This window comes from Anser cygnoides, chromosome 31, assembly GCF_040182565.1.
Source record: "Anser cygnoides isolate HZ-2024a breed goose chromosome 31, Taihu_goose_T2T_genome, whole genome shotgun sequence".
Taxonomy (NCBI): Eukaryota; Metazoa; Chordata; class Aves; order Anseriformes; family Anatidae; genus Anser; species Anser cygnoides.
Window position 1 is genome coordinate 1442641 of NC_089903.1, and position 13536 is coordinate 1456176.

Consider the following 13536-nt stretch of genomic DNA (forward strand, 5'->3'; position numbering starts at 1 on the left):
CCCCCGCGGCCGCACTCCCACGTCTCCCCCTTCTTTATTATCATCGGCCACATAATTGACGCGGATTCTTACTCCATATATCACCTTCCCCCAGTTTTGGGGGCCTAATGCCTCATTTTGGGGGCTAAAACCCCCAGTTTTGGGGGCCTAATGCCTCATTTTTGGGGCCAAAATCCCCAGTTTTGGGGGCCTAATGCCTCTTTTTGGGTGCTCAAACCCCCAGTTTTGAGGGCCTAATGTCTCACATGAGAGGCTTGATCCCCCAGTTTTGGGGGCCTAATGCCTCATTTTGGGGGCTAAAATCCCCGGTTTTGGGGCCCTAATGCCTCATTTCTGGGCCAAAATCCCCAGTTTTGGGGGCTTAATGCCTCATTTTGGGGCCTAAAACTTCCAGTTTTGGGGGCCTAATGCCTCATTTTGGGGGCCTAATGCCTCATTTTTGGGGGCCTAATGCCTCATTTTGGGGGCCTAATGCCTCATTTTGGGGCCTAAAACGTCCAGTTTTGGGGGCCTAATGCCTCATTTTAGGGGCTAAAACTCCCAGTTTTGGGGCCCTAATGCCTCATTTTTGGCACTAAAACCCCCAATTTTGGGGGCCTAATGCCTCTTTTTGGGTGCTCAAACCCCCAGTTTTGAGGGCCTAATGTCTCACATGAGAGGCTTGATCCCCCAGTTTTGGGGCCCTAATGCCTCATTTCTGGGCCAAAATCCCCAGTTTTGGGGGCCTAATGCCTCATTTTGGGGCCTAAAACTTGCAGTTTTGGGGGCCTAATGCCTCATTTTGGGGGCCTAATGCCTCATTTTGGGGCCTAAAACTTCCAGTTTTGGGGGCCTAATGCCTCATTTTCGGGCCAAAATCCCCAGTTTTGGGGGCCTAATGCCTCATTTTTGGTGCTAAAACCCCCAGTTTTGGGGGCCTAATGCCTCATTTTTGGGCCAAAGCCCCCAGTTTTGGAGGCCTAATGCCTCATTTTTGGGCCAAAACCCCCAGTTTTAGGGGCCTAACGCCTCATTTTGGGGGCTCAGCCCTGTATTTTGAAGGCCCGGAGGCTCTTTTGGAAGAGCAATGCTTTTTTTGGGTGGGCCTGTCAGAGTTTAGGGGCAAAACCCTGCTGATGGCCAGGGTCTGGTGATGGGGTAAATATGAGGGAAAAAATGAGGGAAATGGGTGCCCTGAGCTCGGTGTCAGGACCTGAAGTCATCCATGGGATGTGTGTGTGAGGGTAAAGAAGGCTAAAAAAATAAAAAAACTGTAATCTTGTCTCTGTTTTTTTGCAGATATCCATCTTTCTTCCTGACACAATGGCCTCAGGAAGGAGGTGGAGGAAAACACGATGGAGTCACAAAAGGCTGATGAGTTTTCTTGACGAGGCTCGCTCGTTAGGATGGGGGCGAAGGCTGTTTTCCAGCCAGGTCCGAAGTCTCCGAAAGCATCGCAGCATCCCTTGGGAAGCAGGGCCCAAGGCAGCGGTGGGGGCCCTGACACCCACATGCCTGTACCACCACCCTGAGGCTCTGTCCTCAGGCCAGCATGGGGCAGGTTGGCCTCGTTTCGGAGGAGAAATGGGCCGTGTCCCCCCCCGGCAGGGTGAGTTGCCTCATTTTTGGCACTAAAACCCCCAATTTTGGGGGCCTAATGCCTCTTTTTGGGTGCTGAAACCCCCAGTTTTGAGGGCCTAATGTCTCACATGAGAGGCTTGATCCCCCAGTTTTGGGGGCCTAATGCCTCCTTTTGGGGGCTCAGCCCTGTATTTTTAAGGCCCGGAGACTCCGTTTGGGATCTTGTCATTTTTCGGATAAAACCTCCCATTTTAGGCTCCAAAACCTCATTCGTATGGCTGAAAGCTGCATTACTGAGTCCAGAGCCTCCCTTCTAAGCTGCAAACGGCATTTTTCATGTCCGGATCCTCAATTTTAGGGCCCAAAGCCTCATTTTGGGGGTTGAAACCTCCATTCTTAGGCCCAAACGTTCCTTATTGGGCCTAAAGACTCACTTTTAGCATTCAAAGCCCCATTTTCAGGCTCCAAACCCTCACTGTCGGTGACGAAAGCCTTGTTTTACAGCTCCCAGCTTCATATTTAGGATCCGGTGCCTAATTCTTGGCTACAAAACCCCATTTGGAGGGACTAAAACCTACATTTCCAGTGTCAAAAGCCTCATTTTTGGGGCCCAAACCCTCTCTTTAGAGGCCAGAGCCGCATTTGAAGAATGAAGCCTTCAATACAGGCCACCAATCGTTATTTTAGGGCCCAACCCTAAGCCAGAGGCAGAGAGTAGGAGGAGGAGCGGGGAAATTTCCTCCCTGTGAGGGAGAAAAGCTGATGACAACGGAAAGAAAGCTCCCCCGGCCTCGAGGCCCCACAGCGCTGTCGTTTCCCGTGATCAGCGTGTTATCAGCAGCGAGCTCAGAGGCCAGCCTCCCTGAGGAATCCGCCTACAAGATCTTCAGGCTGCAGCCACCAGGAGACGAGGCGGAAGAACTGTTAAAAACGAGGCCCGAGACCTTCTGGAGGGTGCTGCAAGAACCTCAGAAGAAGATGTTATCGATGCACAGCATTTGACATGCAAGAAGCAGCCCAGCAGGGTGAAACGGAGAAGGGACGGGATGCAGAGCTCGTGCCTCATGCCCAACATCACCTCCAAAGGTACGGGCACCCCCGGCACCGCGGGAGCGTGGCTGACCCACGTTTGGGGCTTTCTGTGGGGGGGAGCCGGCTCTGCGGGGGGTCTCTTTTTGGGGTCGGAGATGCGACGGCTCTTTTCATACTGCGGGTCTTGGGGTGATGGAAGGGTGGTAGCCACGGGAAGCGGTGCGTGACCTGCTTTTCTTTGCCTTGCAGAGCGAATATCTGTCTGGGATGCAGTGTCCGTCTATAGCCAAGAACACCTCCAGCTGCGCCAGGTGGGTTGGCAGCCACGTCCCCCTCGTTCCCCTCTTCAGAAGCGGGAAACTCACCCCAAAAGTCCCTACCGAGGGACCCGCACGTATCGCACAAATGCAATGTTGCTTGTGGTAGGTGGTGTGGTCTCTGAGGGCTGATCCCAGTCGCTGGAAGCCCCTGGATCCCCTCAGCCTGGCTCCCAAGAGCGGGAAGGGCACAGCAGGACCCAAAGCACCGTCCCTGGATGGGACCACCTGCAGCTGATCCTTAACCATTGGCCCTTCTGTTCTCTTCCGCTTGCAGGGTGTCCGAATTCCTGCCCTCGGCTCCTTCGACGTTGTCCCCAGACGGGTCAAGGACGGGCATGAGAGTGTGATTTTCCTGATGGCCACATTCCGCCTGGCCAGGAACCTCGTCGTCACCCACAACCTCGCAGACGACAAGGATTACCTGCCAGGTAAGAGGGTGCGTGAATCCCTTGCCGCACGGGTGATCCCCTCCCTGGATCTCAGATGCTTCTCAGAAGCAAAGCGTCCCCTGCACGGAGCAGGTCCCAAAGCAAAGCCTTTCTGGGTGTTGACTGCAAGGAGCAGCAGCTGGGGAGCACGCGGGGAAGGGCTGCTGGTGACTGACTGCATCCGTCTCGTGTTGTTTTCCAGGCCATAAGGAGCTGGAGCCCCTCAAAGTGGCTGAGGTGGCCGCCAACGCCTGCATGTCCCAGCAGAGATTGGAGAACTGCATGCGAGGCACCACGTCCCTCATCTCTCGCTGCCTGGGGAAGGGGGAGAACATCGCCCTCGTCCTGAAGGACGTGGGGGTGCCCTCGGCCCACCAAGACCTCTTGGGTTGGAGCTCTCGGCCAACCTCTTCCTCTTGGGGTGGCCAACCAAGCCGAGCCCTGGGCTCCTCCACCACCAAGTGCCTTGGCCAGGCAGAGGACATTTGCCATCTCCATGCTCCTCCATTGCAGATCCCCCACCTAATGGACATGGTGGGATCTGATGGGGCAGACGGAGGAATTCAGACAACGTCTGCTTCCCATCGAGGCCTGGACCTCTTTGCTGGGCGAGCCCATTTCCCAGAACGGTCCTTGGGGACAGGGCCTTTATGGCCCTGTGAAAAGGGGTGATTGTGGCGTGCCCTGGGTCACGCTGATATCTTCTTTTGCCAGGTTTGAAATGGAGAGCATGCGCAAAACACCACCCCAGGAGCATCACAAAGCCTGGAGCAAGGACCAGAAGAAAGAAGGGGCTTTGCCTCTTCTCAGCCAAGTTGGGAGAGACAAAGCAGCTGCTGGCTCCTCTCTTCACCCAGCCCAGCAGGGTGAAAGGGAGAAGCCGGGGGAGGCTCCCTGCAGGTGAGGCTGGAGGCTCCGGACGGGGGGGATGAGGCCACCAGGAGCCCCCCCGATTTCAGGGCTGCAGCATCAAGTGCTGCATGGGGGTACAGGATGCGGCCCCAAAACCATCGTGGCTTCTTTGTTCTTTTGTCAGGCTGCCGGTGATCCCGGGGCTGCCTCCTCGCAAGGAGAGAAAATCAGCGCCCAAAGGCAAGGCGGGACGAGCAAAGACAGACGGAGCCTTGAGGCAGAGAGCAGGAGGAGGAGCGGGGAAATTTCCTCCCTGTGAGGGAGAAAAGCTGATGACAACGGAAAGAAAGCTCCCCCGGCCTCGATGCCCCACAGCGCTGTCATTTCCCGTGATCAGCGTGTTATCAGCAGCGAGCTCAGAGGCCAGCCTCCCTGAGGAATCCGCCTACAAGATCTTCAGGCTGCAGCCACCAGGAGACGAGGCGGAAGAACTGTTAAAAACGAGGCCCGAGACCTTCTGGACGGTGCTGCAAGAACCTCAGAAGAAGATGTTATCGATGCACAGCACCAAGAGCACCCACCCGCTGCCACCCGTGCCCAGACCACCAACGTCAGCCCGACCCGAAGCACCGAAAACCAGGCCGGGGTTCTCCATTTTGTGGCCCTGGCCACACTAAAACCCGGGCTTTGATGGCCCCGCATAGCAAGGAGGCCATCAGAGGTGGCAAAAGAGGTGCGTGATCCACATCGGCATCATTCTGGGGGGCTCGGTCCTTGTAGGAAAGCAGTTATGGGCTCAGTGGGGTCTCTGGAAAGAGATCTGTTTTGAGCCAGGGGTTGGCTCAGTCCAGCCCAAACCCTTTGGCTCCTCCATCGCTAGACTCCAGTCCTTCAATTTCTCTTCTGTTGCCACGCAGACAACAGCAGGCGCCATTTTTCAGGGTTTGAAAGGCCTCAAAAAGCTCTTTGGCCATAGAGGAGAGGGTTTCTTTGCAGCTGGGTGCTGCTTTTGAAGCGTTTTTTGGAAGAGCAAGGCTTTTTTTGGGTGGGCCTGTCAGAGTTTAGGGGCAAAACCCTGCTGATGGCCAGGGTCTGGTGATGGGGTAAATATGAGGGAAAAAATGAGGGAAATGGGTGCCCTGAGCTCGGTGTCAGGACCTGAAGTCATCCATGGGATGTGTGTGTGAGGGTAAAGAAGGCTAAAAAAATAAAAAAACTGTAATCTTGTCTCTGTTTTTTTGCAGATATCCATCTTTCTTCCTGACACAATGGCCTCAGGAAGGAGGTGGAGGAAAACACGATGGAGTCACAAAAGGCTGATGAGTTTTCTTGACGAGGCTCGCTCGTTAGGATGGGGGCGAAGGCTGTTTTCCAGCCAGGTCCGAAGTCTCCGAAAGCATCGCAGCATCCCTTAGGAAGCAGGGCCCAAGGCAGCGGTGGGGGCCCTGACACCCACATGCCTGTACCACCACCCTGAGGCTCTGTCCTCAGGCCAGCATGGGGCAGGTTGGCCTCGTTTCGGAGGAGAAATGGGCCGTGTCCCCCCCCGGCAGGGTACAAAAGGGGGGGCCATTTTGGTGGTCTGTTGCCTCATTTTGGGCACTAAAACCCCCAATTTTGGGGGCCTAATGCCTCTTTTTGGGTGCTGAAACCCCCAGTTTTGAGGGCCTAATGTCTCACATGAGAGGCTTGATCCCCCATTTTTGGGGGCCTAATGCCTCATTTTGGGGGCTAAAATCCCCAGTTTTGGGGGCCTAATGCCTCATTTTCGGGCCAAAATCCCCAGTTTTGGGGGCTTAATGCCTCATTTTTGGGGCTAAAACCCCCAGTTTTGGGGGCCTAATGCCTCATTTTGGGGGCTAAAACCCCCAGTTTTGGGGGCCTAATGCCTCATTTTGGGGGCCAAAATCCCCAGTTTTGGGGGCCTAATGCCTCATTTTTGGTGCTAAAACCCCCAGTTTTGGGGGCCTAATGCCTCATTTTTGGGGCCAAAATCCCCAGTTTTGGGGGCCTAATGCCTCATTTCCGGGCCAAAATCCCCAGTTTTGGGGGCCTAATGCCTCATTATGGGGGCTAAAACCCCCAGTTTTGGGGGCCTAATGCCTCATTTTGGGGGCCAAAACCCCCACTTTTGGGGGCCTAATGCCTCTTTTTTGGGGAAAAACCCCCAGTTTTGGGGGCCTAATCCCCAGGTTTGGGGGCTCAGCCCTGTATTTTTAAGGCCCGGAGGCTCCGTTTGGGATCTTGTCATTTTTAGGATAAAACCTCCCATTTTAGGCTCCAAAGCCTCATTCGTATGGCTGAAAGCTGCATTACTGAGTCCAGAGCCTCCCTTCTAAGCTGCAAACGGCATTTTTCATGTCCGGATCCTCAATTTTAGGGCCCAAAGCCTCATTTTGGGGGTTGAAACCTCCATTCTTAGGCCCAAACGTTCCTTATTGGGCCTAAAGACTCACTTTTAGCATTCAAAGCCCCATTTTCAGGCTCCAAACCCTCACTGTCGGTGACGAAAGCCTTGTTTTACAGCTCCCAGCTTCATATTTAGGATCCGGTGCCTAATTCTTGGCTACAAAACCCCATTTTGAGGGACTAAAACCTACATTTCCAGTGTCAAAAGCCTCATTTTTGGGGCCCAAACCCTCTCTTTAGAGGCCAGAGCCGCATTTGAAGAATGAAGCCTTCAATACAGGCCACCAATCGTTATTTTAGGGCCCAACCCTAAGCCAGAGGCGGAGAGTAGGAGGAGGAGCGGGGAAATTTCCTCCCTGTGAGGGAGAAAAGCTGATGACAACGGAAAGAAAGATCCCCCGGCCTCGAGGCCCCACAGCGCTGTCATTTCCCGTGATCAGCGTGTTATCAGCAGCGAGCTCAGAGGCCAGCCTCCCTGAGGAATCCGCCTACAAGATCTTCAGGCTGCAGCCACCAGGAGACGAGGCGGAAGAACTGTTAAAAACGAGGCCCGAGACCTTCTGGACGGTGCTGCAAGAACCTCAGAAGAAGATGTTATCGATGCACAGCACCAAGAGCACCCACCCGCTGCCACCCGTGCCCAGAAGACCGATGTCAGCCCGACCCCAGCCACCGAAAACCAGGCCGGGGTTCTCCATTTTGTGGCCCTGGCCACACTAAAACCCGGGCTTTGATGGCCCCGCATAGCAAGGAGGCCATCAGAGGTGGCAAAAAAGGTGCGTGATCCACATCGGCATCATTCTGGGGGGCTCGGTCCTTGTAGGAAAGCAGTTATGGGCTCAGTGGGGTCTCTGGAAAGAGATCTGAGTTTTGAGCCAGGGGTTGGCTCAGTCCAGCCCAAACCCTTTGGCTCCTCCATCGCTAGACTCCAGTCCTTCAATTTCTCTTCTGTTGCCACGCAGACAACAGCAGGCGCCATTTTTCAGGGTTTGAAAGGCCTAAAAAAGCTCTTTGGCCATAGAGGAGAGGGTTTCTTTGCAGCTGGGTGCTGCTTTTGAAGCGTTTTTTGGAAGAGCAAGGCTTTTTTTGGGTGGGCCTGTCAGAGTTTAGGGGCAAAACCCTGCTGATGGCCAGGGTCTGGTGATGGGGTAAATATGAGGGAAAAAATGAGGGAAATGGGTGCCCTGAGCTCGGTGTCAGGACCTGAAGTCATCCATGGGATGTGTGTGTGAGGGTAAAGAAGGCTAAAAAAATAAAAAAACTGTAATCTTGTCTCTGTTTTTTTGCAGATATCCATCTTTCTTCCTGACACAATGGCCTCAGGAAGGAGGTGGAGGAAAACACGATGGAGTCACAAAAGGCTGATGAGTTTTCTTGACGAGGCTCGCTCGTTAGGATGGGGGCGAAGGCTGTTTTCCAGCCAGGTCCGAAGTCTCCGAAAGCATCGCAGCATCCCTTGGGAAGCAGGGCCCAAGGCAGCGGTGGGGGCCCTGACACCCACATGCCTGTACCACCACCCTGAGGCTCTGTCCTCAGGCCAGCATGGGGCAGGTTGGCCTCGTTTCTGAGGAGAAATGGGCCGTGTCCCCCCCCGGCAGGGTACAAAAGGGGGGGCCATTTTGGTGGTCTGTTGCCTCATTTTGGGCACTAAAACCCCCAATTTTGGGGGCCTAATGCCTCTTTTTGGGTGCTGAAACCCCCAGTTTTGAGGGCCTAATGTCTCACATGAGAGGCTTGATCCCCCAGTTTTGGGGGCCTAATGCCTCATTTTGGGGGCTAAAATCCCCAGTTTTGGGGGCCTAATGCCTCATTTTCAGGCCAAAATCCCCAGTTTTGGGGGCTTAATGCCTCATTTTTGGGGCTAAAACCCCCAGTTTTGGGGGCCTAATGCCTCATTTTGGGGGCTAAAACCCCCAGTTTTGGGGGCCTAATGCCTCATTTTGGGGGCCAAAATCCCCAGTTTTGGGGGCCTAATGCCTCATTTTTGGTGCTAAAACCCCCAGTTTCGGGGGCCTAATGCCTCATTTTTGGGGCCAAAATCCCCAGTTTTGGGGGCCTAATGCCTCATTTCCGGGCCAAAATCCCCAGTTTTGGGGGCCTAATGCCTCATTATGGGGGCTAAAACCCCCAGTTTTGGGGGCCTAATGCCTCATTTGGGGGGCTAAAACCCCCAGTTTTGGGGGCCTAATGCCTCATTTTGGGGGCCAAAACCCCCACTTTTGGGGGCCTAATGCCTCTTTTTTGGGGAAAAACCCCCAGTTTTGGGGGCCTAATCCCCAGGTTTGGGGGCTCAGCCCTGTATTTTTAAGGCCCGGAGGCTCCGTTTGGGATCTTGTCATTTTTAGGATAAAACCTCCCATTTTAGGCTCCAAAGCCTCATTCGTATGGCTGAAAGCTGCATTACTGAGTCCAGAGCCTCCCTTTTAAGCTGCAAACGGCATTTTTCATGTCCGGATCCTCAATTTTAGGGCCCAAATCCTCATTTTGGGGGTTGAAACCTCCATTCTTAGGCCCAAACGTTCCTTATTGGGCCTAAAGACTCACTTTTAGCATTCAAAGCCCCATTTTCAGGCTCCAAACCCTCACTGTCGGTGACGAAAGCCTTGTTTTACAGCTCCCAGCTTCATATTTAGGATCCGGTGCCTAATTCTTGGCTACAAACCCCATTTTGAGGGACTAAAACCTACATTTCCAGTGTCAAAAGCCTCATTTTTGGGGCCCAAACCCTCTCTTTAGAGGCCAGAGCCGCATTTGAAGAATGAAGCCTTCAATACAGGCCACCAATCGTTATTTTAGGGCCCAACCCTAAGCCAGAGGCGGAGAGACCTGGGAAACACGCGGGGAAAGGCTGCTGGTGACTGACTGCATCCGTCTCGTGTCGTTTTCCAGGCCATAAGGAGCTGGAGCCCCTCAAAGTGGCTGAGGTGGCCGCCAACGCCTGCATGTCCCAGCAGAGAGCGGAGAACTGCATGCGAGGCACCACGTCCCTCATCTCTCGCTGCCTGGGGAAGGGGGAGAACATCGCCCTCGTCCTGAAGGACGTGGGGGTGCCCTCGGCCCACCAAGACCTCTTGGGTTGGAGCTCTCGGCCAACCTCTTCCTCTTGGGGTGGCCAACCAAGCCGAGCCCTGGGCTCCTCCACCACCAAGTGCCTTGGCCAGGCAGAGGACGTTTGCCATCTCCATGCTCCTCCATTGCAGATCCCCCACCTAATGGACATGGTGGGATCTGATGGGGCAGACGGAGGAATTCAGACAACGTCTGCTTCCCATCGAGGCCTGGACCTCTTTGCTGGGCGAGCCCATTTCCCAGAACGGTCCTTGGGGACAGGGCCTTTATGGCCCTGTGAAAAGGGGTGATTGTGGCGTGCCCTGGGTCACGCTGATGTCTTCTTTTGCCAGGTTTGAAATGGAGAGCATGCGCAAAACACCACCCCAGGAGCATCACAAAGCCCGGAGCAAGGAGAAGAAGAAAGAAGGGGCTTTGCCTCTTCTCAGCCAAGTTGGGAGAGACAAAGCAGCTGCTGGCTCCTCTCTTCACCCAGCCCAGCAGGGTGAAAGGGAGAAGCCGGGGGAAGCTCCCTGCAGGTGAGGCTGGAGGCTCCGGACGGGGGGGATGAGGCCACCAGGAGCCCCCCCGATTTCAGGGCTGCAGCATCAAGTGCTGCATGGGGGTACAGGATGCGGCCCCAAAACCATCGTGGCTTCTTTGTTCTTTTGTCAGGCTGCCGGTGATCCCGGGGCTGCCTCCTTGCAGGGAGAGAAAATCAGAGCCCAAAGGCAAGGCGGGACGAGCAAAGACAGACGGAGCCTTGAGGCAGAGAGAAGGAGGAGGAGCGGGGAAATTTCCTCCCTGTGAGGGAGAAACTCTTACAACGGAAAGAAAGATCCCCCGGCCTCGAGGCCCCACAGCGCTGTCGTTTCCCGTGATCAGCGTGTTATCAGCAGCGAGCTCAGAGGCCAGCCTCCCTGAGGAATCCGCCTACAAGATCTTCAGGCTGCAGCCACCAGGAGATGAGGCGGAAGAACTGTTAAAAACGAGGCCCGAGACCTTCTGGACGGTGCTGCAAGAACCTCAGAAGAAGATGTTATCGATGCACAGCACCAAGAGCACCCACCCGCTGCCACCCGTGCCCAGACCACCAACGTCAGCCCGACCCCAGCCACCGAAAACCAGGCCGGGGTTCTCCATTTTGTGGCCCTGGCCACACTAAAACCCGGGCTTTGATCGCCCGGAATAGCAAGGAGGCCATCAGAGGTGGCAAAAGAGGTGCGTGATCCACATCGGCATCATTCTGGGGGGCTCGGTCCTTGTAGGAAAGCAGTTATGGGGTCAGTGGGGTCTCTGGAAAGAGATCTGAGTTTTGAGCCAGGGGTTGGCTCAGTCCAGCCCAAACCCTTTGGCTCCTCCATCGCTAGACTCCAGTCCTTCAATTTCTCTTCTGTTGCCACGCAGACAACAGCAGGCGCCATTTTTCAGGGTTTGAAAGGCCTAAAAAAGCTCTTTGGCCATAGAGGAGAGGGTTTCTTTGCAGCTGGGTGCTGCTTTTGAAGCGTTTTTTGGAAGAGCAAGGCTTTTTTTGGGTGGGCCTGTCAGAGTTTAGGGGCAAAACCCTGCTGATGGCCAGGGTCTGGTGATGGGGTAAATATGAGGGAAAAAATGAGGGAAATGGGTGCCCTGAGCTCGGTGTCAGGACCTGAAGTCATCCATGGGATGTGTGTGTGAGGGTAAAGAAGGCTAAAAAAATAAAAAAACTGTAATCTTGTCTCTGTTTTTTTGCAGATATCCATCTTTCTTCCTGACACAATGGCCTCAGGAAGGAGGTGGAGGAAAACACGATGGAGTCACAAAAGGCTGATGAGTTTTCTTGACGAGGCTCGCTCGTTAGGATGGGGGCGAAGGCTGTTTTCCAGCCAGGTCCGAAGTCTCCGAAAGCATCGCAGCATCCCTTGGGAAGCAGGGCCCAAGGCAGCGGTGGGGGCCCTGACACCCACATGCCTGTACCACCACCCTGAGGCTCTGTCCTCAGGCCAGCATGGGGCAGGTTGGCCTCGTTTCGGAGGAGAAATGGGCCGTGTCCCCCCCCGGCAGGGTGAGTTGCCTCATTTTTGGCACTAAAACCCCCAATTTTGGGGGCCTAATGCCTCTTTTTGGGTGCTGAAACCCCCAGTTTTGAGGGCCTAATGTCTCACATGAGAGGCTTGATCCCCCAGTTTTGGGGGCCTAATGCCTCATTTTGGGGGCTAAAATCCCCAGTTTTGGGGGCCTAATGCCTCATTTTCGGGCCAAAATCCCCAGTTTTGGGGGCCTAATGCCTCATTTTGGGGGCTAAAACCCCAAGTTTTGGGGGCCTAATGCCTCATTTTTGAGGCTAAAACCCCCAGTTTTGGGGGCCTAATGCCTCATTTTCGGGGCTAAAACCACAAGTTTTGGGGCCTAATGCCTCATTTTTGGGGCTAAAACCCCCAGTTTTGGAGGCCTAATGCCTCCTTTTGGGGGCTCAGCCCTGTAGTTTTAGGGCCCGGAGGCTCCGTTTGGGATCTTGTCATTTTTAGGATAAAACCTCCCATTTTAGGCTCCAAAGCCTCATTCGTATGGCTGAAAGCTGCATTACTGAGTCCAGAGCCTCCCTTCTAAGCTGCAAACGGCATTTTTCATGTCCGGATCCTCAATTTTAGGGCCCAAAGCCTCATTTTGGGGGTTGAAACCTCCATTCTTAGGCCCAAACGTTCCTTATTGGGCCTAAAGACTCACTTTTAGCATTCAAAGCCCCATTTTCAGGCTCCAAACCCTCACTGTCGGTGACGAAAGCCTTGTTTTACAGCTCCCAGCTTCATATTTAGGATCCGGTGCCTAATTCTTGGCTACAAACCCCCATTTTGAGGGACTAAAACCTACATTTCCAGTGTCAAAAGCCTCATTTTTGGGGCCCAAACCCTCTCTTTAGAGGCCAGAGCCGCATTTGAAGAATGAAGCCTTCAATACAGGCCACCAATCGTTATTTTAGGGCCCAACCCTAAGCCAGAGGCGGAGAGTAGGAGGAGGAGCGGGGAAATTTCCTCCCTGTGAGGGAGAAAAGCTGATGACAACGGAAAGAAAGATCCCCCGGCCTCGAGGCCCCACAGCGCTGTCATTTCCCGTGATCAGCGTGTTATCAGCAGCGAGCTCAGAGGCCAGCCTCCCTGAGGAATCCGCCTACAAGATCTTCAGGCTGCAGCCACCAGGAGACGAGGCGGAAGAACTGTTAAAAACGAGGCCCGAGACCTTCTGGACGGTGCTGCAAGAACCTCAGAAGAAGATGTTATCGATGCACAGCACCAAGAGCACCCACCCGCTGCCACCCGTGCCCAGACCACCAACGTCAGCCCGACCCGAAGCACCGAAAACCAGGCCGGGGTTCTCCATTTTGTGGCCCTGGCCACACTAAAACCCGGGCTTTGATGGCCCCGCATAGCAAGGAGGCCATCAGAGGTGGCAAAAAAGGTGCGTGATCCACATCGGCATCATTCTGGGGGGCTCGGTCCTTGTAGGAAAGCAGTTATGGGGTCAGTGGGGTCTCTGGAAAGAGATCTGAGTTTTGAGCCAGGGGTTGGCTCAGTCCAGCCCAAACCCTTTGGCTCCTCCATCGCTAGACTCCAGTCCTTCAATTTCTCTTCTGTTGCCACGCAGACAACAGCAGGCGCCATTTTTCAGGGTTTGAAAGGCCTAAAAAAGCTCTTTGGCCATAGAGGAGAGGGTTTCTTTGCAGCTGGGTGCTGCTTTTGAAGCGTTTTTTGGAAGAGCAAGGCTTTTTTTGGGTGGGCCTGTCAGAGTTTAGGGGCAAAACCCTGCTGATGGCCAGGGTCTGGTGATGGGGTAAATATGAGGGAAAAAATGAGGGAAATGGGTGCCCTGAGCTCGGTGTCAGGACCTGAAGTCATCCATGGGATGTGTGT

At 54.3% G+C, this 13536-nt stretch overlaps 1 protein-coding gene across 2 annotated transcripts; it reads left to right on the plus strand.

Moving 5' to 3' along the window:
* Positions 1-890: 890 nt before the first annotated feature.
* LOC136787915 (uncharacterized) lies at positions 891-5899 on the plus strand. 2 transcript variants are annotated; one of them, XM_066985327.1, is made up of 8 exons: positions 891-1588; positions 2065-2646; positions 2842-2903; positions 3187-3340; positions 3543-3948; positions 4055-4240; positions 4377-4925; positions 5437-5899. In XM_066985327.1, exons 2-7 carry the CDS (start codon positions 2607-2609, stop codon positions 4867-4869), a joined length of 1341 nt encoding a protein of 446 aa, XP_066841428.1. In that variant the 5' UTR covers positions 891-1588; positions 2065-2606; the 3' UTR covers positions 4870-4925; positions 5437-5899. The 2 variants fall into 2 exon arrangements, with proteins under 2 accessions (XP_066841428.1, XP_066841429.1); XM_066985328.1 differs by having other exon boundaries at positions 2248-2646.
* Positions 5900-13536: the final 7637 nt, after the last annotated feature.